The sequence below is a fragment of the Mustela nigripes genome, chromosome 8, assembly GCF_022355385.1.
Source record: "Mustela nigripes isolate SB6536 chromosome 8, MUSNIG.SB6536, whole genome shotgun sequence".
Taxonomy (NCBI): domain Eukaryota; kingdom Metazoa; phylum Chordata; class Mammalia; order Carnivora; family Mustelidae; genus Mustela; species Mustela nigripes.
Window position 1 is genome coordinate 32570283 of NC_081564.1, and position 24271 is coordinate 32594553.

At 39.9% G+C, this 24271-nt stretch overlaps 1 protein-coding gene across 4 annotated transcripts in view; it reads left to right on the top strand.

Moving 5' to 3' along the window:
* Positions 1–24271, top strand: part of PIEZO2 (piezo type mechanosensitive ion channel component 2) — a 454403-nt gene that overhangs the window by 264352 nt on the left and 165780 nt on the right. For all 4 annotated transcript variants that reach the window (XM_059409177.1, XM_059409173.1, XM_059409174.1 and 1 more), the window contains exons 6-7: positions 6915–7125; positions 8449–8662. In XM_059409177.1, the coding sequence (XP_059265160.1) occupies positions 6915–7125; positions 8449–8662 (425 nt within the window). The remainder of the gene's footprint in view (positions 1–6914; positions 7126–8448; positions 8663–24271) is intronic.

A 24271-nucleotide genomic window follows, 5' to 3' on the forward strand; every position in this document is an offset into this window, starting at 1 on the left:
AACTGTTCTTGAACTCTCTGCCTTCTCTGGATTAGCCTTGTAAAGTTATAAATCAAACTATGTCACTTCCTGGGGTTAAACACTTCACTGGATTCTCACTAAATGAGAACAAAGTTCAGGCTCCTAACCCTGAAGCCCATGGCACTTCCTGACCCCATCCCCTCCTCCTGGGCTCTGTCCCACTCCCTCTCTCGGCCCAGAAAAGACTAACTTTTCCTTTCTGCCATTCAGTCCACTCCCTGCTCATTCACGGCTAGTTTCTCCTCCATCATTGGGTGACCTCTTCCCCACCAAGGCCTTCGCCAGCCACCCGCCCAGATTATTCCCTAGTCTCTGTCTTGTTGTATCTGTAACAATTATCACACTGTAATTACGCTACATCCGCTTTTGGTCGCTGTTATTGACTTTCCATCTCCCTCACTAAATTATAAGCTCAGTGAGGGAAAGCTTCACACGTCCGTCTGGTTCTCTGTTACAACAGATCTTAAGTTAGTGAGGTAACCTGAGCTTGTGCACATAGTAATACTTATATACTTATCAAGTTAATGGGTTAGGCACTGACTGATTAATACGGAGGGTTGCTTTATGCAAAGTATAGAACTAAAGCAAGGGGTCAGCCTGCGGCCAGGATCATCTGCAAAGAGTTGCTTCTCCCCCAAACTGTCAGAGAACTTGGCAGGGCCGAGGCAAACCCACTTTTCTGTCTTGAGTGATCTCTCCTTGCTGTGTCTACAGAGAAGGATTTATTTATTTATTTATTTATTTATTTATTTATTCAGTACCCAATATGTGCCAGGATGGGCAAAAACAAATATCTAACAGGGAGTGTTCTTTAATTTTTTTGCTTTGCTTTCCAGGACATTAACCCCCCTCCTTTTATTTTATTTTATTTTATTTTATTATTATTATTTTTTTACCACCCACCCCGCCCCCGTCATGTTCGCTTTGGGAATAACTGGAATTGGGCGTTCCAGATCCCTGTAATTAGAGGAGTTCATATTCTCACTTTATAAACAGTTTTATACTTAGTTTATTTCCTCTGAGCGAGCAAACCTCTGGGGTCCCAGGGCGGACTCCCACCTTGGACCTGGCACAGTGCTCAGAGCCGAGCTCAGGCTCAGGAGAAGTTCTGAGAGGAGGGAGGAGCCGGACTGGGGCTGGGGGCAGGAATGCTGTGGATTCCAGAGCAGCTAGAGCAGGGCTCAGCCTTTGAGCACTTTAATAACAAAGGCTTGCATTTTGTTTCCATCTCAGCCCATCAGAAGGCATTATAGGGATCCTGAATCTTTCAGGAAATTTTGGAGCAACAGGAAAGATTCTGTGCCCTCAAAATGCTGCTTTGTTATCACTCCCTAAATTTTTTATTTCTAAAGGGAACACTGGGTATGTCACTTAGAAGTGCTCAACTCTGCTGTTTCTTATAAGAGAAAATGGATGATTCCGGGTCAGTAATAATCTCTCTAACCAGAGACAAACTGAGTAGATAGTATCAGAATCAATCTCTCTCTCTCTCTCTCTCTCTGTGTGTGTGTGTGTGTGTGTGTTTTAATACTGACTTGGTTTTATGGTATGCTATTAAGTGATTTCTCTAAAAAAATAAACCCTAAAGATATAAACCTTTAAAATGACAGTCTGTCCAATTTGGCTGCTCTCCATTATTGTTCATTTCACTTTCAAATGATGTTCAGGTGATTCTCAAAGATTGGTGCAATTTCTAAGTTGGCCATTTGACCTGGGATGTTTTGGAATGTTCTGATGCAGGGCCCATCCCAGAGCTCTGGAATCAGAGTGTCCTGGCAGCAAGGGGATGTGGATGGTGGCACAAGGCTCCACTGTTCTTGCAAGTTTGGAAAGATAATCTTCCTACAACAAGTGTGGTCATAGAATGAAATATTTATTTATCTGTACAATGCTGTCCCGTTAGGCTTACATAACATACGGTGACATCACATAGACGAGATGCTCTCTCTACTCCCTTCCACAGGCAACATGGTGCCTATCTATCGGGTTTGCCTTGAGCCATGAGGCATCACACTTGCCTTTTCCTCCCTTGGGCTCTTCTGTGGAGATGAAACCATTCTGCAAGGATACATGGTTAACTTTTCATAATAAACAATGAAGAAACAACTCATGACACTTTAGAAAAACGTTCCCTTTGCCTCCAGATCATTTGTTTGTGACTTTGATACACTCCGTCGAAATGTTTTGAATAGCATGGTTTTAGCCACAAAGAAGAAAGTGGATTCATCTGATGAGGAGTTCTGGGCTAACACGTAAAGTTTGACTGAAACCGGAAGGAGGTTCTGCAGATGAATCACTTCAGTGCATTTTCCAGGGAAGGGAGTCTGCCTAGCACACGATTCCAACAAAACGTCTGCAGTTTTGCCTGGTCTGCCAAGCATGCCATCAGTTATCAGGCATTACAGATGGTGGCCTGTGCATGGATTCTAGATTGGCTGCTTCAGAATCATGTAGGGCAACTGTTTGGTCATACGGATGCCTGAGATTCGCTCCAAGAATTTCTCATTTAGTAAGTTTGAAGTGAGGCTAGGTTCCTGCCCTCTTCAAGATTCCCGGGCCATCATCAGGACATACCCCAACCCATTCAAAGATTGTTCGGAGTTAAAGAAAAATGGATATTTGCCTTTCACCAAAACTAACTGCAGTGTCTTCCCTGTCTGAATTGTGTGGGAACGACTGCTGTGTGCCGAGTGTGGGGAGGCAGCTGTGGGAGGAGATGCGGCGGCTACTTGGCGCTCAGACCCTGACCCAAGTTCAGAGACAAGCTTGGCCTCGCACGCAGTTGATCTCAGAGGTGTTATGGGACTACATGTTGGCACATTTAAAGTAGGGAATGTTTAGCAAAGGCAAGTTGGAGGATTTACACGTCTTCAAATAAGTTTTAGAGGTTGACATGGGCAATAATAATATGGAATTTATTATTATGATTATTTTATTTATTTATTCTTGCCTTTCTAAACTGTGGAGTGTTGTCTTTTTAATTTCTAAGCTCGATCTGGAACCAGGGGGAATTAAATCTTCATTTATAGCTGCTCCTTCTTCGCTTCAGGGCCGGAGTCCGGTTGCGTTCCAAAGCCGGGAGAGATTACGGCTCCCACAAGTAAGGCTGCTTGTTAGTAAATACATTTGAGCGAGTGGATGCTGTTCCAGAGGATCAGTGTTTATATTTCACCAGACGAATCATTTAGGGGGAGAAAGCCTGCCTGTTAAAAAGCAGCCCTGACGTGACTAATGGCCGTTCTGGCCCCAGCCTAGACAGTGGGGGCTCACAGAGGCCAGCCTGGCTCACTTCCGGCTCCCTCCCAGCTTGGCAGGTTTCTTAAGCGATTCCAACTGAGGATTCTGGTACAAAAATGCTGAAAACCCTCAAGTCCAGTGGTATGTTTATAAAAGTCATGGGGTCCCGGTCCTGCCCAAGAGAGGTCAAGGAAATGCATTTGTCTAACCTCGACCAGAGAACTCTATTTGATTTAATCTACATCCGTAGCAATTCTACAGCTGAATAAGAAACCATTTGTTATGAAAGTTAGGAGTGCATTTCTGACTGGGACCCAGGCAGCTCTAGCTTTGTTGTCTCTCCATGTCTCCCTTTTCAAGGATGGTGACTGAAGGTTTTGGCCTTTCTTCCCCAGGGAGGATTTATATGTGTCACTGCATCATGAGGGGGAAATTAAGCAAGACATGCCCCATGAATGGATGGTTTGTATGTGGATGGCAGTGTGGACACTATAGCCATAGCTTCACTGGATGGATCCCCACAGAAACTCCTGGGGGATCTGGAGCAAGTGGAAAGGAAGAGCTGGTATGGGACCTAGAGTCTTTAAGAGCTTGGGAGGGGAGCCCATGGCCAAGGACACGTTTCAAGTATGTTCCAAGGCCAAGAGAGCCTGTGGACTCTGGGTTCCCCATGTGGTTGCCTGCAGGGAGTGCTTCTAGGCAAAGAAGAAGATAGGGCTAGAGAGACCGGTTCCAGGTTGGCTGCGCCTGAGAGGTGGGTGAGCTCTGTATTCTCTCCAGATAACCTCATTAGACCTTTGACTTTAGAAACCTTATCTTTACCACTGAACTTTAGATAGACCTCTCCAGTTTCCATCTCCCTCCAGCCCTCCAGATTGCTGTGCTGGTTGCCCTTTTAACATCTCCAACAAGAAAGCCGGAAGGGCATCTCAGAACTGAATTCCCCAACCGGCTTCACCCTTGCTTATCCCCATCTCCTCAATAATGACAAAAATATAGGCACTATCTTTGTCTCTCGTCTGTCCCTCCACCCTCCACATCAAACTTACCAATAAGTGCTGCTGACTTGAATATAAGACAAATGGCAAAGACGCGATCCTCTTCTCAGATCCTTAAGCTCGTGTCTCCCCCGCAACCACAGCAATAGCCTCCTAGCTGAGGTCTCCCTTGGCATCACCATGTGATACAGGCCACGTCATAGCCCTCACTATGTGGAATGATTGGTGATGAAACTCCTGTTAGAGTGAGTTCAACAGAAATGAGGCCTAGGGGAAGTGATGCCATGTTTTTAGCCAACTCTTGGAGAGTCACTTTGAGAGGCAAATGTGGATTGGAAGAGGTGTGGGTTGGAGATGGTGAGGCATGTTTTGTTTGTTGATGGGGAGATATGGGAGAAAGGGAGCATGAGGTAATACAGGGGTGAGGGGAGGATGGCTGGGAGCGTCCTTTTCTCTGGTGTCTCAGGCGGTGCAGCTTCTCCATAGTCACAGGACGGAGTAGGGAGCCAAGTACCTGCTGTGCAAGTGAGCTTTAGGTTGGCAAGCTGATGTGCCCGCTGATTTCCCCTGCACAACAGGACGACACATAGACCCTGAGAAGGGTTAGCCCCTTCTCTCAGTGAAGTAGGAAGTGGGCTCATCAGCTGACAATGGGGAGGGTGAATTGGTGGAAGAGGAAGTATGTCTGGGAATATGTGCCTTCTTTCTGAACATATGGAGCCTTTCTTTGACCATTTCTCTTTGACCTTTCTCTTCCCTCCATCTGGAATGTTCTTAATGAAGATTTTCACGTGGCTGGTTACTTTGTGACATTCAGATCTTGGCTTAAATGTCACCTCTCAGAGAGGCTCTCCCTGACCTCGGAATCTAAAATAGCCCCCCTGCCGCTCACAGTCACCTCACCCTATTTTAATTCTCTGACTAGCATTTGTTACTGTGAGATAGCTTGTTAGTTTTCTACTTGCCTACATGTTTATCACTGCATCTCTTATGAGATATTAGCATATGCTAGGCCCTGACCATATAGAGAAATCTTCATGAATATACTTGAGACATTCCTTTTTCTTCAGGAAAAAATGTGTCATGATGTAATACAGTAGAACCCGTTTGGGTATATAGACAGGAATGGGCTTGAGATTAAATCTGTGTATTTGGTGTCCTGGGTAAATGTGCTTTCTGTACTCTTGGCTTCAGCAGCTTGTGTTATGAGTGGCCTGTACCCTTCTAGGCAAAGAGAAGAGCTCTGAGTTCTCAAGGCTGCTCAGGACTACCTTGAACTTCATACCAGCCTCTGTATGCTGGCTTCCTTTAGTGTACATGGGCATAGTAAGAGGTCCAGTTGCCACTGGTGAATATTCTTTAAATACCTGAACTTGGGCTCATGGGTGGCTCAGTCAGTTAAGCATCTGCCTTCGGCTCAGGTCAGGATCCCAGGGTCCTGAGATCAAGCCCTGCATCGGGCTCCCTGCTCAGCTAGAAGCCTGCTTCCCCCTCCCCCACTCCCCTTGCTTGTGTTCCCTCTCTTGCTACATCTCTTTCTCTGTCAAATAAATAAATAAATAATCTTTAAATATCTGAATTAAATGTATCAAGAAAAAACCTTTAAAATAGGAAAATGGAGAGGCTGGGCTGGAAAAAGAAAAAAAAAAAAAAGAACCTTTAAAATGGGAAAAACGGAGAGGCTGGGCTGTACTCTCTAAGCCTTAAAGAGATGTCTGAACTGGACGTAAAAAACCTTTTGTTTCTGCAGCCAGTACAGTCTTTTCAATTGGGATTAAGAGAAGACTGCCAGCCTACGGCAATTGCAAACAAAACCTCATACATCTGAAACAACCTTTTGTCTTAAAATGATGGCTTATATTTATAACAATTAAAAAATTCAAGCCTTCTAGGGAAAGACTGTTCTTGGCCAAGAAAAATTTCTATGTATTCTTTAAAAACAAAACGGTCAAAAACACCTTGTATACCCAGTTTTTAAAATAATGCATAGAAATATGTGTATATTCTGTCCATGAGTTTCTTCCCTAAATCTCTGATGATCATACTGAGGGGCTGAATCATTCAGGATAGAATGAGTGTATCATTCTCTGAAAGAATAAAATAAGAAGTGACTGTATCTAGTCAAGTAAACCCAGGACCAAACCCAGGACCACTCACACTCCTGTTGTCAGCAAACACTAGGATAGTGGACAGAATTGACTTCAGAAAGAAAAGGGGTTTCATAAGCAAGAGTTGGACTCACCATTTTGGTTAAAGCCATGGATATTCTCCTCACGCTATCTATCAGCTTAGTGGCAAACTATAAATGTGAGGAACCAAACCCAGACTGATGAAAGTTAAGCTCTTGAGAGATGTTTCTGTTTCTTCTGCCTGTAAAAAAAAAAAAAAAATGAGTTCCTGTGGCTCAGACAACACACTGTTCAGGGTTCTATGATAGGTGATGTTTCTTGTTTACTTCTTCGGGAAAGATCCAAGCGACTTGGGCTTCCACAAGCAACTGTCAGAGGCCTGGAGGGGGACGTAAGTGGTTGTCTGCATTTTTCTGCCGGTTTGTGAAGTTCACCTCACTGACTGACCCACAAATTACAAACCATATAATCTGCTGGGCGGGGAGGCAGAGGTCTGGACTGCAGTGTTTTCTGTTTCTCCTTTATTTAGGCTGGAGGGGAAAAATTAGATGCAGAAGAGGCGCTGATCTATGAAGAGGATTTGGATGAAGGGGACGGTGTCGAAGGCGATGTGGAAGAGAGCACAAAGTTAAAAATGTTCCGCAGACTCGCCTCCGTGGCCTCCAAGCTTAAAGAGTTTATTGGCAACATGATCACCACCGCAGGAAAGGTCGTGGTGACGATTTTACTCGGTTCGTCAGGTGAGCGTTTCTGGCACTGGATGGAGCACAGGTAGTGCTTTGGTGAATAATGAAGGACATGGCTGAGGAGAAAATGCAGAAAGACACAATTCTGGTTTGTGACACAAAACTCGTAACCATAACTGGCCTCGTGTACACACACACACACACAGAAGTCATTTATCTGGTTCAGTTCTAGCCTTTGTGTGTTCAGTTGGTTTCTGTCAACCTCCGTAAAGCCATCTTTTCCTATATCTAAAAGTGATTTATGTTTTAGGTGTAGATCCAAAAAACCGCTACTCTTCCTCTCCCCACAGCCCATGAAGGGCAATGGGCTCTGATGAACCATGTTGATGTGTCTTCGCCTGCCCCTTCCCCCGCCCTCCAGAGCCACATGTGTGCCTTCTGAAAGCATGTCTGTTTACATTGGGCCGTTAGCAATCTTAATTTAACTCTCCAGGATATACTATTTTTCTTCCGCAGATTGTAATCTTGCAACACGGACACTCACTTCCTTGAAATCTTGGCTGCCGACCGCTTGTTCCATAATAATGTTATCTCTATCTTCTCCCTCCTTCCATCGCGCTGTTGGCAGCTGCTCTAGAGCCACTGTGAAGTTCAGTCCATACCTCTTTGTGGAAGTTGCATAAGATGAAATAATGTGAGGAAAATTAAAAAGTGGGAAAGAGAATAGAATTCCTCAAGAAGTATATCGCAATATTTTAACAAAGAGTCATTTCAAGATGCCCCATCCCCCGCCCAGCAAGAGTTTTTAAATGCCTGCCAAAGAATTACCTCACTTTACGTGCCCCCTTTTGCTAATAGTGCGATCCCAATATGGTTGGGTAGGGCAAAGTTTTAGTGAGACTTTGCCACAGATGTAATATTGATATGAATCCTACTTAACCAAAAAAAAGTGAGTTATTATAAAAAATGATATCAGGGAAAGTTGGAATAGACACACAAGTATTCCTGAAAAATTAGGGGGAAAAGTAGAAAGATGGAAGCAAGCAAGCAAATATGCTAAATTCTGTTCATATGAAAAATAGATATTTATTCTGCTCAAACATCATGGGAAGAACTTCATGATCTTCTATTTCTACTTATATTTACAAATATCATTTTATGTCTGAATTTGTTTCACAACAAAAATAGCATAAGTTCTGATTTTATAAATAAAATGTGGTTCATACTTTGATAACTTGATCCATCCCTGGAAACACACAAAGGAAATGTACATAATCTCCTGAGTGGTAAATGCTTTTCCTTTTCTTACATTTCCTGAGTGGTAAATGCTTTTCCAGTTCTGTGCAGTGAGTCTTGACGATATCTCTTCTTCCTCAGGTATGATGTTACCATCTTTGACCTCATCTGTATACTTCTTCGTATTTTTGGGTCTGTGCACCTGGTGGTCCTGGTGCCGAACGTTCGATCCGTTGCTGTTCAGCTGTCTCTGTGTTCTGCTGGCTATTTTCACTGCGGGACACTTGATTGGGCTTTATTTATACCAGTTCCAGTTCTTTCAAGAAGCGGTTCCACCCAATGACTACTATGCAAGGTAAGAGAAACGGTGAAGACATTTCAAGAGGAGCTAGCCTTTCTTCATGATCGTGTTTGAATTTGCAGGGGTTCTCAGTGCCATTTGATGTGCTCAGCAAAGGTTTGGCCAGGGGTAGTAGGAAGCAATCCAGGTTTTCAAGTTATTGAATGACAAAGTCTAGAAGGAAGTAGAAGATTTCTTCAATGGAGGTGCTGCTAGGACATGGAGAGAGAGGAGAGGCTGCTGTTTGGTCTCAGCCGTGGAAAGAGATCCCAGAAGAACATTTTACATCAAAGATTAAAAAACATGCTAAAGAATCCAGCTGGAGGATGGTCTCACAGGCCAAACAGAGCATCAAGTATCATATTGAATTGGTTGTAAAAATATGAAAATAAAAATGTATGAATTCATGCATTTTTCTCTCATGCATTTCTCTCTCTCTCGAGAGAGAGAGAGCTAATTTGCTTCAGTTGAAGACAACTGTTACTTACTTTGGAAAATGGGAATTAAATCCTTACTTTGGAAGATGGGAATTAAAGGTAAAGGATCTTTACTTTGGAAAATGGGAATTAAAGGTAAAGGACCCAGCACTGACTTTGACTTTTTAGAAGGAACCCTAGGCGATTCTCAGCTGATGAGACAAAACCCACCTTTATAGGATAATGCCAGCTAATGAAAAGGGAAGGAATAATAAATTAGAAAATTACTGTTTCTCAGTTCTTAATGAAATATTTATTCTCATGGCAAACTGACACCATTACTTGCAAAGATTGTTGGGCTAAAAGATGTTTGCAGAACGACAAGGTACAACCTCACTGATTATTTGCCAGTGGCAAAGGGAAAAATCAGACCTTTGTAATGGTGATCAATACCACAACAAGCTGATCAAACTCTTATAACCCAAAGTGGGATAGCTCAATATGAAGTATACAGCATCATAGTGTTAAACTTTTAGACCTAAGCCCCAATTTACGGTAATATATAAAATGATAGAAAAATAATGACAATCAGAGAAATCCAGAATGTGAATTCTGCAAGGCAAAGGACCCAATCTCCTAAAAACTCAACATCATGAAAAGAAGTGTTTGTAGAGGCAGCGAGGGGAGAGACTGTTCTAGATTAAAGGAGAACTGGGGAAACCCAGCAAACTGATGGGAAGCCTGACTTTAGATTACATTCCTGTTCAACCACAGGTCTCTGAAAAATATTCTGAGGTTAAATGGGGGAAATTTCAATGTTCATTGGTTATTAGCTGGTTGTATAGACCCGTTGTTAATTCTCAGGTGCATGATTGTTGTATAGGAAAATGTATGATTGGCATCAGGTTATCCATTGTCCTGTTTTAACTTTCTGTTTCCGTGGAAAAGTTTATAACCGGAAGTTACAGAAAAAATGAAGGGGCACAGAAATGATGGGAGAGAATGTGAGGGGGATGAAAGGAGTGCCAGCAGCCTTGTCTTTGATGTGTCTGGGAAGTGGTGTAAGAGTTTTTTGTCCTCTTGTTGAGAAATGAGAAACCTGCAGTTGAAAAGAACATGAGTGAATATCATCCTGATGATACAGATTTGGTTTTCATGGACTAGTAAATATGAACCAGCAATGTGTGTGGGGACCCCTCACCTTGCTTTTCTTGATTCATGCATAAAATCTGCCTGGTCTGTAGCTGTGACTACACAATGCGAGGCGGGGGCGGCGGGGGGGGGGATCAAGTTCTAAAACCAAACAAGTTAGTTCTCTACACACTTAAAGCCAACTAATTCTAAACCCAGCTGGCATAACCTACAGGCTTAGCAAGTATAATTCAGTCTCTAAAGAGAAGAATCTTAGAGGCAAGTTACAACTGAAGAAGCATGGTTGGAAACAAGCTAAGTGCCCACTGACAGATGAATGATAAAAAAGCTGTAGTGTATATGTACATACATACATATATTTGTATATAAACATAATGAAATATTATTCAGCCTTTAAAAGGAAGGAAATCTTGCCTTTCATGGCAACATGATGAAACTTGGGGGCATTATGCTAATGAAATAAGTCAGACTTGTCCGCTTATATATGGAATCTAAACTAAAGAGTCAACTCATAGAAACAGAGTAGGAAAGTGGTTGGAGGTGTGTGTGTGTGTGTGTGTGTGTGTGTGTGTGTGTGTGTGTGTGTGACATGTTGGAAAGAAGGAAGACAGGCTTATAAAAGGATATAAACTCACGAGGTGAAAAGATTATGAAGGTCTAATATGTAGCAGGCTCACTATAGCTAATAGTATTGTGTTGTATATTGCATACTTGAAATTTGCTAAGAGAATAGATCCTAAGCATTCTCATTAAAAAAAAAAAAAAGTAATTATGTGAGGTCATTGGTGTGTTAATTAACTTAGTTGAAGTAATCATTTCACAATATACACTTATACCAAATCATCACATTGTACACTTTAAATTTATTACAATTTAATATGTTGGTGATACCTGAGAAGCCTCGTTAATGGTGTAGATTTATATAATATTTATTTATTTAAGGCAGAAGCAAATAAATGCTAAATTTCAGTACAGACAGTAGTTCTAGACTAAATGAATCCTTTGGTTTCTTTTAGATGTTTAATTTTTGGATTATAGAACATGCATAGAAAAAATGTCTTGTGCTGTTGGAAGGGCTGACTTTTAGGGGGTGATTTAATTGGGAATGTAAATATCTTCTATAACCTGATAACACCCTCCCCCCCAGTTTAAGGATCTTTTCTGCCATCTAGAGACTGATGATGGGAAATACAGACGATATTCAGAACCACCTTGGAAACACTTTTTGTATCAAAGATCAACGAATAGGGGTGCCTGGGTGGCTCAATGGTTAAAACCTCTGCCTTCTGCTTGGGTCATGATCCCAGGGTCCTGGGATTGAGTCCCACATTGGGCTCTCTGCTCGGCAGGGAGCCTGCTTTCCTATCTCTCTCTGCCTGCCTCTTTGCCTACTTGTGATCTCTCTCTTTCTCTGTCAAATAAATAAATAAATAATCTTAAGAAAAAAAAAAGATAAACTAATAAGTATTTTAGACATTGTCACAGTTCTTTTCAGAAGCATTTTTAATGCAAAAAGCCACCACAGGCAGACTTAAAAGAATAGCACAATTCTCTTCCAGTAAAACTTTGTGGACACTGAAATTTGAATTTCATATTATTTTCACATTTCACAAATACTATTTTTGTTTTGATTTTTTTCCAGTCACTCAAAAATATAAAAGCAAACAAAACAAAAAATGTGAAAACCATGGTTAGCTCATAAGCTGTACCCAAGCAAGTGATAAACAAGGCTTGCCTACCTATGGTGTAGATAATAATAGTTTTAATGGGGTAATAAATAGCGTATTTACTATTCACTTGATCATCACAAAAAATTATAATTATAATTTATTGCATGTAATAATAATCACATTGCATGTAATTATAATTACAATTTGTAGATCATCCACTTAAATAGTTTAAAAGGTCCATTACTATAATCTCAAGAGATAAGTCATTAAAGGTTAATTTGCTTATTAGGGTATAACAGTTTGAGCTAACCAATGAAATACGAATGTAAATATAAATACACGGTCTTATTGTAGATTCCCATCCTCCCCGCACTCACTTGATTATAACAAGACATTGTATCTTAGTCCTAAAAAGCTTGGAAATCAACATATCTAAAGTAATAGTTTTTCAAAAAGCATAATTTCAATGCATTGTTATTAAATCCAGGTTCTGAGTCAGAAGAAAGCAAACTGGAAAGTGACTTAAAAAAACAAACAAACTCATCTTCCATGACGCTTGTCAAGAATTTCATAACCACAGAGACTCTAGCACGTATATCCAGCTTCGGATGTGGCTATTCTTAAAACAATCCAAGCCATATTTGTCTTCTCAAAAGCTTTCAAACATGCTCTCCCGTCAGAATTATCTTTATTTTTAGAAAAACTGAATTGATTTGTTTATCATTAGTCCAATGCATATTTGTTGATGATTATTTGGAAAAATATAATGGAGGATAAGGAGAATCACCTTTTAAAAATGTAATCCTAACCTCCAGAAATAAATACTATTTATTTCTGAGTCTGTATTCTCCCAGAACTTTTCCTAGGCATATATGTGCCTTTTTAAAACAAACTTTGAATCCTAAGGCACATACTGTTTTCTAAGGGTTGATCAAGCCAAATAGAAGTTCAGAGCAAATCCACATAGTTGTATGTAAGATCGCAAAGGTACCAGCCAACGTAGTCTGTTTAATAGGATAGAGCCCTATGACAACTGCTATTCTAAAATGTCCCTAACAAAAATGGTGAACTAAACAAAATATGGCTTTGCTAATGCAGTGTGGAATCTCTTCCAAAGGTTTTATGTTTTCAAGGGAATTTCCATAGACAGCAAACACCTCATATTTTAGAAGACATGATGCAAGATTCAAAGTGATTTTCTGCATTAAAATTGCAGGTGTGCAGGGAAGGGAGGAGGTGAGGGCAGGTGGACCTGATTTGTTCTGCGTTTTCATGGACGAAAGGCTTTAACAGGAGTTTGAATGCGATCAACTTCTACTTATTGGTGGCATGAATTAAAAGCCCACTGTTAGAGTTTGGCAGCATACCACGGACTAGTTTTCCTTGTGAAGGTGATACCTAAAGTAATTTTGAGTTGAACTCCTCGAAAAACAATCCCGACAAGAAGTGAATTCTTTGTCTATGAATCTTGAGTTATCTTGACAAAACAGGTAAAAGTTCCATTGTAGGCCAGTGGGGAAGATGTGACAGGAGACTACAATGCCAATTGTTTTCTTAATTATGATGGAGACACTTGGAGCATGGTTAATGGGCATTTTGTGTATGTTCCACGGTGGGATGAGTAAGGTCATTCTTTAAATTGTCTCGTCTGATCTCCAGCCGGCTTTCACTTCAACTCCTGAACGTTCTCAAGAAAACATTTGCAGGAGTTACTGTGGACATTGAACTTGTTCGTCCAAATTCAATTTCCTCATTTGCTGCCTTCTTCACTTTAAGACGTGGAGCCTGAACATAAAAGGGCGGGAAAGAATGAGAGATTTTTGGACCATTTTCTGTGAAAGGAGGATTCTCTGTAAAATAAATAGACAACAGTTTGCCCTACGTTACCTTTTTTAGGTGCTATTTCAATAAATCATGATGATAAGAAAACACATTATGTTTAGTGAAGGAAATGCTTATGTTTCTTTCAGTGTTAAAACAACATAAAAGAGAAAAAGCAAAGCCTAGAACCCAGCATCATGAGTTAACTCTTCTATGAAAAATGTTTAAAAAAACAAACATTAAGAATACAATCTCATTGAGGAAGTGGTGATGCAACATGGGGGCTTAAGTGGGTAGGAGAAGAATCAATGAAACAAGATGGGATTGGGAGGGAGACAAACCATAAGTGACTCTTAATCTCACAAAACAAACTGAGGGTTGCCGGGGGGAGGGGGGCTGGGAGAAGGGGGGTGGGGTTATGGACATTGGGGAGGGTATGTGCTTTGGTAAGTTCTGTGAATTGTGTAAACCTGGCGATTCACAGACCTGTATCCCTGGGGATATAAATATATTATAGGTTTATAAAAAATAAAAAAAATTAAAAATTAAAAACAATTTCATACCTAGAATATTTAAAAAAGTACAATCTCATTTATTATATTTACACTATCTTAATGCAAATCATAAACATGTCAATAATATATACGAATAATAAAGGTCTCAATGCTGTATGTCTTTCTTCTGATTTGGGGAAGCCAGTGGGTCCTTTAGAAAAATGGAACAGTGCGATCAGTCTTTCTGTTACGTCTGGTGCAGTTTGCTTTAAAAGCTGTTCTATCATTCAGGTTCTTTAAAAGAATGTGCTTCGGCACCCCAGTCCCAGACAGCTATGTTATGCCTTTCCTGAGTTGGAATAATCTAAGGTTTAGTTACAAAGACAGCCCAGAAAGACCAAATTGTTTTTAATGGAGACCAGTTGGCAAGAATGTCATCTGAAAGCAGTCCATTTAGGGGAGGGGGGTAGGGAGGAAGGGTGGGAAATAAATGTAAAGCGGACCATTTTCATGGTTAGGAATGTAAATTCACCCAAAGAAGTTAACACTTTTCCCTTACCTCTTTGTTAAAAGATGGCACCGGCAGATATCTATAGAATTACAGAGTTGGTAGATGATACAATGGTAACCAAACTATGGGTTTCATTTTGAAAAGACTCTTAGTGATGAAGTGCCTTGTTTTAATATCTCAAATAGAGTTCTCCTACACTTATCTAAAAGGTGAAAAATAGGGGCGCCTGGGTGGCTCAGTGGGTTAAAGCTTCTGCCTTCTGCTCAGGTCATGATCCCAAGGTCCTGGGATCGAGCCCTGCACTGGGCTCTCTGCTCAGAAGGGAGCTGGATCCCTCCTCTCTCTGTCTGCCTTTCTGCCTACTTGAAATCTCTCTCTCTGTCAAATAAATAAATAACATCTTAAAAAAATAAAAGGTGAAAAATAGAAGCCAAAAGAGAACTTGACTTTCCACGAATAGGTGCAAAATCAAGAGAATGTAAATCCTTGAGCCCCCTGAGTCCAGTTGGGTAATTTGCCATAATCTTGGGGTCATTTAGTGGGTGACATATGTGGGTGCATTGGAGACCCAGGATCCCTGGGAAACAGGGTGCCCTGCTCACAGAAGGAAACCTTGCGTGGCCTTGCGTACAAAGCAGCGCCTGCTTCTGACCAGGGGGACAAGCCTTGGCACAGAATGTCTATCTAACCTAAGGACCTAAAACTTCCCAACCTCACTTTCCAGAATTTCAGCCTTGATTACATGTTGTGCACCAAATTTCTCACCTTTTGCTCATTGAGAGCACCTCCCAGGAAGGGTCTCCTTTCCATTTTCGTGGAAAATCTGCTCTCTTCTCTGTGGGAACTAGACAGTGACTGATGCGACAGTGCAGTCCCATTCTTTCGGGGTCATATATACCAGAGCGGTCCCCCTGCCTACATGCTGCAAGAGGGAAGGGCCTTTCTGCCCCCAGTGCTGTCCCTGTTATCAAGGAGTAAATGGGGCTCCACTCTCTTATAGCATGATAGATACTGAGAAGATTGTGGTAATGCTTGCAAACTCATTCTCTGGAGTCCAACACCTTGGGACTGAAATCCTGTCCCTGCTACTTTCTAGACAGAGCATCCAGTCACCACATTACCTCATGCTCTGGGCTTGGGTTTCCCTATCTACAAAATATGGATGAGAATAGTGCTTGTCTCCAAGAAGAGTGATGTATTAAATGAGAGAATACTCACCAAATGCTGGGCCATATGGGGTGTGCATTTAAAAGGACCTGATTTTAGTGTTGTAGACATCATAGTAACGCACATAAAATAGTTTTCTTATTCAAACGAAATTCCCCATATCTGACACCGTAGCCATCTAGCACCTTAAATGCAGTTCCCTGAGAATATTAAGTTACTCTGGCCTTTGTGCCACTTCCTTCACTGGAAATGTCCTATCCTCATGCCACTCCTTCCTAGTCTTTCCTCAAAACCCATCATGTGCACCTTCTGGAAACTGCTGGAACCTTCCATGTTTCCTTCTGTGAGGCACAAGAATGATCTTCTGGGCAATTACTCTACACACACTTGCTTCCATGTACTTGCTGCCCTTGATCATAATGATCGTCTGTGAATGTGTCTCCCTGCTAAAGGTTTGGGTTTGGGTGGACTGGGTACTCTCGGGCTCTAATACTGCTGATCACACTGCTTTCAGGAACTCCCCGTTCAATCTGTTTTCTGCTCTTTCTCCCACAACGCTTGGATTTCTTCTCCTTGTGCCCCCAAATCAAGTAAAACTTGTTTAGGCTTTTCCTGAAGTCCAAGTCACAGTTAGGCCACTGGCTAGGACACGTATGGGAAAATTATTTCCCAGAGAGGTCACTGTAATTTCAATGCCCCCACGACAGTCCCACTGTGCTGCTCCGTGGTACCTGTCCCCAGGTAGGGAATGTCAAGAATGGGAAAGATATCTGGAATGTCAAGTTCAGTGAGAAACTGAGGAGGCTACAGTACATGTGGGTCCTTACTTGTGTTGGCAAATGTTTCGTTTTTGCTTGAGAAAAAAATGATGGTTTTACATTTATTTATTTAAAAAATTCAAAAATAGCTTTATCGCAGATGGTTACAGTTAATGTGGTTCGTGTAGACAGTAGCTTTCACTTTTGAAGAAACTGGAGATTTCTGTTCATACTCAGTGTTTCTCAGGGACCCGGCTCCTCTCTTTTTTTGAGAGACTTTGGTTTATGGTTTTTAATTTCTCTGGACTTTGTCTTCAAAATGGGAGAGCCATGGTGAATATTGATGAGATGATATGTACCAGGGTCAGCCCAGGCCTGGCAATCAGAAGGTGATTAAGAAAGGTTAGTTCTACTTTTCCTTGTAGTTTTTTGTGTAGAGGGAGTACACAGTATGATTTTTTTTCTGTGTTAATGAGAAATATTTAACATACATCACTGTATACATTTAAGGCATACAGCATGGTGCGATTTATATAGATTATAAAGTGATTACAACAATAGGTTCAGCAAACATCCTTCTTCTCATGCAGATAAACAGAAAAGACAGAAGAAAAGAAAAAAAGTGAAAAAAATGTTCTCTTTGTGAGGAGAACTCTTAGGATTTACTCTCTTAACAACTTTGCTGTGTATCACATGGCACTGTTAGCTGTGGTCTTCAGGCTTTGCATTATATCCCTAGTATTTATTTATCCTATAACTGGACGTTTGTATCTTTGGACCACCTTCCTCCAGTTCCCCTCCCTCACCTCCCCACATCCGGTAACCACACGTCTGATCTTTTTTTTTTTTTTTTTTCTATATGAATTTGGGTTTTTGTTGGTTAGTTTGTTGGTTTTAGATTCCATAGGTAAGTGAGATCATATAGTACTTGTCTTTGTCTGACATATTTCACTTAGCATAATGCTTTCAAGGTTCATCTATGTTGTCGAAATAATAGTATTAAAAAAGAAGAAAATGATAGGATTTCCTTGTTTTTATGGCAGAATAATATTCCATTGTGTTTATATCCCACAACTTTATCCTTTCATTAGTTGATGGACACTTAGGTGGTTTCCATGTCTTGGCTACTATAAATAATGTAGCTGTGAACATGGCGTACGGATATCTTTCCCAGTAAGGTATCTTTCTGTACCTTTGGATATACATTCTCAGAAGTGGATTTGTTGGATTATATGGTAGTCCTTTTTTAAATTTTTTGAGGATCCTCCATACTGTTTTCCATAGTGGCTGCACCAATTCACAATTTAGCAACACAAGCTTGCCTTTTCTCCACATTGATAACAGTATTTGTTATCTCTTGTCTTTTTTGTTGATGGTCATTCTAACAAGTGTTAGGTGATACCACATTGTGGTTTTAATTTGCATTTCTCCAATGACCAGTGATTTTGAGCATCTTTTTACGGGCCTGTTGACCTTTCATGTACCTTTATTAGAGAAATGTCTATTCAGGTTCTTTGCCCATTTTTAAATTGGGCTTTTGCTTTTTGGCTTTTGAGTTGTAGGAGTTCCTTATATGTTTTGGATATTAAGCCCTTATCAGATGTATGGTTTGCAACTATTTTTTTTCACATTCCATAGGTTGTCTTTTCACATTGTTGGTAATATATTTTTGTTGTCCAAAAGCTTTTTAGTTTGATGTAGTCCCACTTATTTACCTTTTATTTTGTTCCTTGTGCTTTAGATGTTATGTCCAAAGAAGCATTACCAAGTCTCATGACCAGGAGCTTTGTTCTTGTTTTCTTCTAGAAGTTTCATGGTTCAGGTCCTAAATTGAACTCTTCAATTCATTTTGAGTTAATTTTTGTGAGTGGTGTAAGATGAGCATCTAGCTTCATTCTTTTACATATGAATATTCAGTTTTTCCAGCACCATTTATTGAAGGCACTGTCTTTTTTCCGCTGAGTATTCCTGGCTCCCTTTTCAAATATTAGTTGATTAGTTGATTCTGTATGCTTGGGTTTATTTCAGGACTCTCAGTTCTGTTCCCTTGTCCATTTCTATGCCATTCATGCTGTTTTGATGACTATAGATTTACAGTATAGCTTGAAATCAGGAAGTATGATAGCTCCTGCTTTGTTTTTCCTTTCTTAGGATTTCTTTTGTTGTTTGTTTTTTTTTCTTTTTTTCTTTTTGTGGTTATATATACATTTTAAGAGTGTTTTATCTACTTCTGTAAAAAATTCTATCGGTATCTTGAGAGAGATTGCATTGAATCATAGATGGCTTTTAGTAGTGTTGACATTTTAACAATATTCTTCTGACCCATGAATGTAAGATATCTTTCTACTTATTTGTTTCTGTTTGGATATCTTTCATCAATGTCCTATAGCTTTCAACAAGAGATCTTATACCTCCTTAATTAAATTTGTTCCTAGTATTTTATTATTTTTGATGCTATCATAAATGGGATCAATTTCTTTTTCTTTCTTTTCTTTCAGAAAATTAGTTGTTAGTGTATAGAAACATTACTGGTTTTTGTATATTAATTTGTGTCCTGCAGCTTTACTGAATTCATTATTTGTATCTGACCTTTTTTTCATTGAGTCTTTAGGATTTCTCTATAAATCAGTCTTTAGGGTTTTCTATGTATTCCATATATATACACACACATATATAAATATAAATAATTTATTTATATGTTTCTCTGTAATATAATAAATAGAGATAATTTTATTTCTTCTTTACCAATTTTGATGTATTTTATATATTTATCTTGCCTGATTGCTGTAGCTAGGACTTCCAGGACTATGTCAAATAGGTGTGGTCAGAGTGGACACCTTGTCTTGTTTCCAATCTAAGAGGAAAAGCTTTCAAACTTTCATTATGGAGTATGATATTAGATGTGAGTTTGTCACATATGGCCTATATTATGTTGAAATATGTTCTTTCCATGCCTAATTTTCTAAGAGTTTTTATCATGAATGGATGTTAAATTTTGCCAAATGCTTTTTCTGTGTCTATTGAAATGATCATGTGGTTAATTTCTTTCATTCTATTAATATGATTTATAACAATGATTGATTTGAATATGTTGAACCATCTTTGCATCCCTGGGAGAAATCCTATTTGATCATAGTAAATGATCTCTCAATGCCACTAAATTCAGTTTGTTAGTATTTTATTGAGAATTTTTAAATCAGTATTCATCAGAGATAATGACCTATAGTTTTCTTTTCTCGTAGTTTCCTTTTCTGTTTTGTTTTCTTTTCTTGTAGTGTCCTTTTCTGATTTTGGTATCAGGATAATGTTGGCTTTATAAAATGAATTTGAAAGTATTCCCTTTTCTTTGATTTTTTTGGAAGAGTTTAAGAAGGATTGGTGTTCGGGGCGCCTGGGTGGCTCAGTGGGTTAAGCCGCTGCCTTCGGCTCAGGTCATGATCTCAGGGTCCTGGGATCGAGTCCCGCATCGGGCTCTCTGCTCAGCAGGGAGCCTGCTTCCTCCTCTCTCTCTCTCTGCCTGCCTCTCTGTCTACTTGTGATCTCTCTCTGTCAAATAAATAAATAAAATCTTTAAAAAAAAAAAAAAAAAAAAAAAAGAAGGATTGGTGTTCATTCTTCTTCAAATGTTTGGTAAAATTCACCAGTGAAGCCATCTGGTCCTGGACTTTTGTTTGTTAAGAGAGTTTTGTACCGATTGAATTTCCTTATTATGTCTATTCAGAATTTTTTTATTTCTTCCTGATTCCCTCTTGGTAATTTGTATGTTTCTAACAGCTTTTCCATTGCTTCTAGGTTGTCCATTTGTTAGTGTGTAGTTGTTTATAGTGGCCTCTTATGATTCTTTGATTTCCTATGTTATCAATTGTAATGTCTTCTTTTTCATTTAAAATTTTGTTGATTTGGGTCAGTTTATTTATTTATTTATTTGAAAGATGGAATGAAAGAGTGAGAGGGAAGACAGTCAGAGGGAGAAGCAGGCAGGGAGGCCAATGTGGGTCTCGATCCTGAGACTCCAGGATCATGACCTGAGCAGAAGACAGCTGCTTAACCGACTGATCCACGCAGGCACCTCAGTTTGGGTCCTTTCTCATCTTTCCTTGTTTAGTCTAGCTAAAGGTGTGTAGATTTTGTTTATCTTTTCAAAGAACCAACTTTTAGTTTGGTTAACCTTTTCTATTGTTTTTAAATTTTTCATTTATTTCTGTTTCGATCTTTATTATTTCCTTTTTCTGCTAGCTTTGAGATCCATTTGTTCTTCTCTTCCCTGTTCCTTAAGGCTGACGTCAAGTTAGGTTGCTTATTTGGGACTTTTCTTGCTTTTTAAAGTATGCTTTTATTGCTATGAACTTCCTTCTTAGAACTGTTTTTGCTGCACTCACATGTTTTGGGATGTTGTTTTCAAGAAACTTTTCTTATTTCCTCTTTAATTTCTTAATTTCTTCCTTCATCCGCTGTTTGTTCAAGAGAGTGTTGCTTAATTTCCATGTATTCATGTATTTTCCAGTTTTCCTCTTGTTGATTTCTAGTTTTATGTCATTGTGGTCAGAGAAGATACTTGGTATGATTTCAGTCTTCTTAAATTTTCTAAGACTTGTTTTGTGGTCTATCATGGTCTTCCTAGATAATGTTCCATTTGCACTTGAGAAGAATATTTGTTCTGCTTTTGTTGAATGGACTGTTTAGTATATGCCTATTAGGTCCATTTGATCTATAGTGTTGTTCAAATATGCTGTTTCCTTATTGATTCTTTGACTGGATAATCTATTCATTATTGGGAGTGAGATACTATTAGTCGGGGACTTTGGTATCTCACCAAAGTGAGATATTTGTATTACTGTTTACTTCTCCTTTTAGCTCTGTTACTTTTGCTATGTATATGTAAATGCTCTAAAGTTGGGTTCATAAATATTTACTATTATTATATCTTCTTCTTGATGGATTGGCAATTTTATCATTATATAATGACATTTTTCTCTTTTTACCATTTTTAAAAAATTTTATTTATTTATTTGTCAGAGAGAGAACACAAGCAGAGCTATTGGCAGAGAGAGAGGGAGAAGCAGGCTCCTTGTTGGGCAAGGAGCCCTATGAAGGACTAAATTCCCAGATCCTGGGACCATGATCTGAGCCAAAGGCAGATGCTTAACCCACTGAGCCACCCAGGCATCCCTCTTTTTACCATTTTCAAAGTCTGTTTTATCTGACATAAGTTTAGCTACCCTTCCATTTTATTGTGCTTTCTGGTTATCATTTGCTTGAAATGTCTTTTTCCATTCCTTCACTCTCAGTGTGCCCTTAAGACTCAAGTCAGTGTCCTACATGTAGCACATTGTTAGATCTTGTTTTTAATGTATTCAGCCATTCTTTGTCCTTCCATCAGCATATTTAATCTGTTTATGTTTAAAGTAATTACTGATAGGTGAAGATTTACTATTGTAAATCTTTTTTGTTCAGGCTCTGAGGATCAGTATGATTGGTGTGTGCCTCTAGCAGACAACAGTGAAACAAGACTGTTGACTTGATTCCCTACCTCAGTAAGACTGTATCATAGCCTCTGCAGTTGCCTGGATTCTCTGGTCAGGCTTACTAGTCAGGAGTGCATTTTATGTTTAGTAGTAGAAAAGGCCATGAATTAGCTTCCCTACCCTGGCAGGGCTAAGTCCCTAAGTCCCTAAGCTGGGACTTAGTACCTTTATAGCTCATTGTTTAGAGACCCAAATCAATCCAGCATGCACTGAATTCTCATTTTAGGTGAAGCCATTAGTTTTGCTCTTTCATTGGGGGAAGCCATGGTCTGTGCTCTGTGTTCAAGTACCTCGTACATAGGGTCTTTGAATGGGCTACACAGCTTTCCATATGCTCTGATTAGTTTCCTTGGTCAGACAGGGTGAAGTCTGTTTAGTGATGAGTAGGACTGCAAATTAATTCTCTGCTCAGGTGCAGCTAGAAATGCAGCTCTGATACCAGTGAAGCTCTTCCTTGTCTTAACTCAAGTTAATCCACACCCTATGATCTTTGGTTGAATAGGGCCATGGGCTTTGTTTGGGAAACTGTTGGCTTTTCCTGCCCTTAACTGGAGAGCCACTGGGCGTCACAGCTTCCATGAACTGTGACCAGGCCTCCTGGTGAGAAGGGGCTGGAAGACACTCCACAGTTGGTGTGACAACAACTCCACTCCTTACATGGGCATGGGCAAACTGGGCTTTAGGGACAGCAAAGCTCTTCCTATGAGGGTTCCTATCAGACAGACCTGTACCCCCACCAAGTTCCCTGGTCAGAGTATGCCCCTGACAAGGTTCTGCAACTGAGCAAAACTGCTGATTGGGACTGCTAGCTGGGCATGGCAGGTCTGAACTCGACCTGCCAGGATCTGTGTGCTGGTGGTTGTGAGCCTTTCCTCCCTTCATTAGACTCCGATTCCCAGTGATCAAGCCCCACAGATTCCCCTGCAATCCCTTTGGGGTGAGATCTGAGTAAGGGCATGACCCTAATACTGGGAGGCACTGTTGTCCATCCCCTGCCCCTGCCAGTTTTTGTGTTGTTGGTTTTTTTCCCCTCCCTGGAGGAATTGGAGGCTCAGGGGGACCTCACCATGTAGTACTGCACTGCCCTGGTGAAAGGGCAATGCAGCCAATTGTAGCTACTTCTCTTACCCTTCTAGTGTACTCTGTCTTGGTTTCTGTGGTGCAGGAGCACTTCAGCCTCAACTCCATGTTCTAGGATTCTCTCACTGGTGTCTTGTTTTGAATAGTTATTAGTTGTTCTTCTTATGAGGGAGAGTGAAGTTAGGAATGACCTATTTCAACACCTTGGTGAGATTGTGATTTTTTTCAAATTAAATAAATGATTATATGTAAGAGTTAGTAAGTAACCATGTTTTTCTCTATTTGCTGATTTCCAACTTGCATGGCATCTACTAGTTTAGTAGAAACTATTCTAATAACTCTTTTTATCTTCCCATAAAAGTCTCATCACCATCACTGTATTACTGACAACAAAAAAACAGTCCTGTCTCTGGGAAAATTTAACAGTATTTATTTCTGTTTCTCGATGTCCGCCCTATAAAACAAAACATATTCCATAGGCACACCTAAGTTGAAATTATGTATATATGTATATATAATAGCAATAATACCTTCCCATAGTTCTGCCATGAATATTAAATGAGTTAGTATTTGTAAAAACTGGTTCCTAGCACATAGAAAGAACTATAAAGAGGTTTTATTAAATAAACTTATAAATAAGTTGTCTAACAATAGGGATTCAAACCTTTGATCAAAACTTCAATAACTATATATAGCTATCATCTTTTTATTTATTTTATTTGTAAACTTTGAGCTCAAACAACAATTTTGGTTTTGGCCAAAAGAATTGTAAGTGCTTGCTTCATGACTTACAAGTAGCTTTTATTTTTGGTACATGACTTTGTACAAGATACTTTGTTTGCTGCTCTGCACTTCTTTTCTAATTTTGATAATAATTGTAGGAGGTAGATACTGTTATTTCTATGCACATTTTTTTCAAAGACAAAACTGAGACTTACAGAGGTTGAGTCACATATCAAGGCCACAGGTCTATTAAGGGACAGAGCCAGGATTTTAACCCGATTCTGTCTGACTCTGAAGCTTATAACCC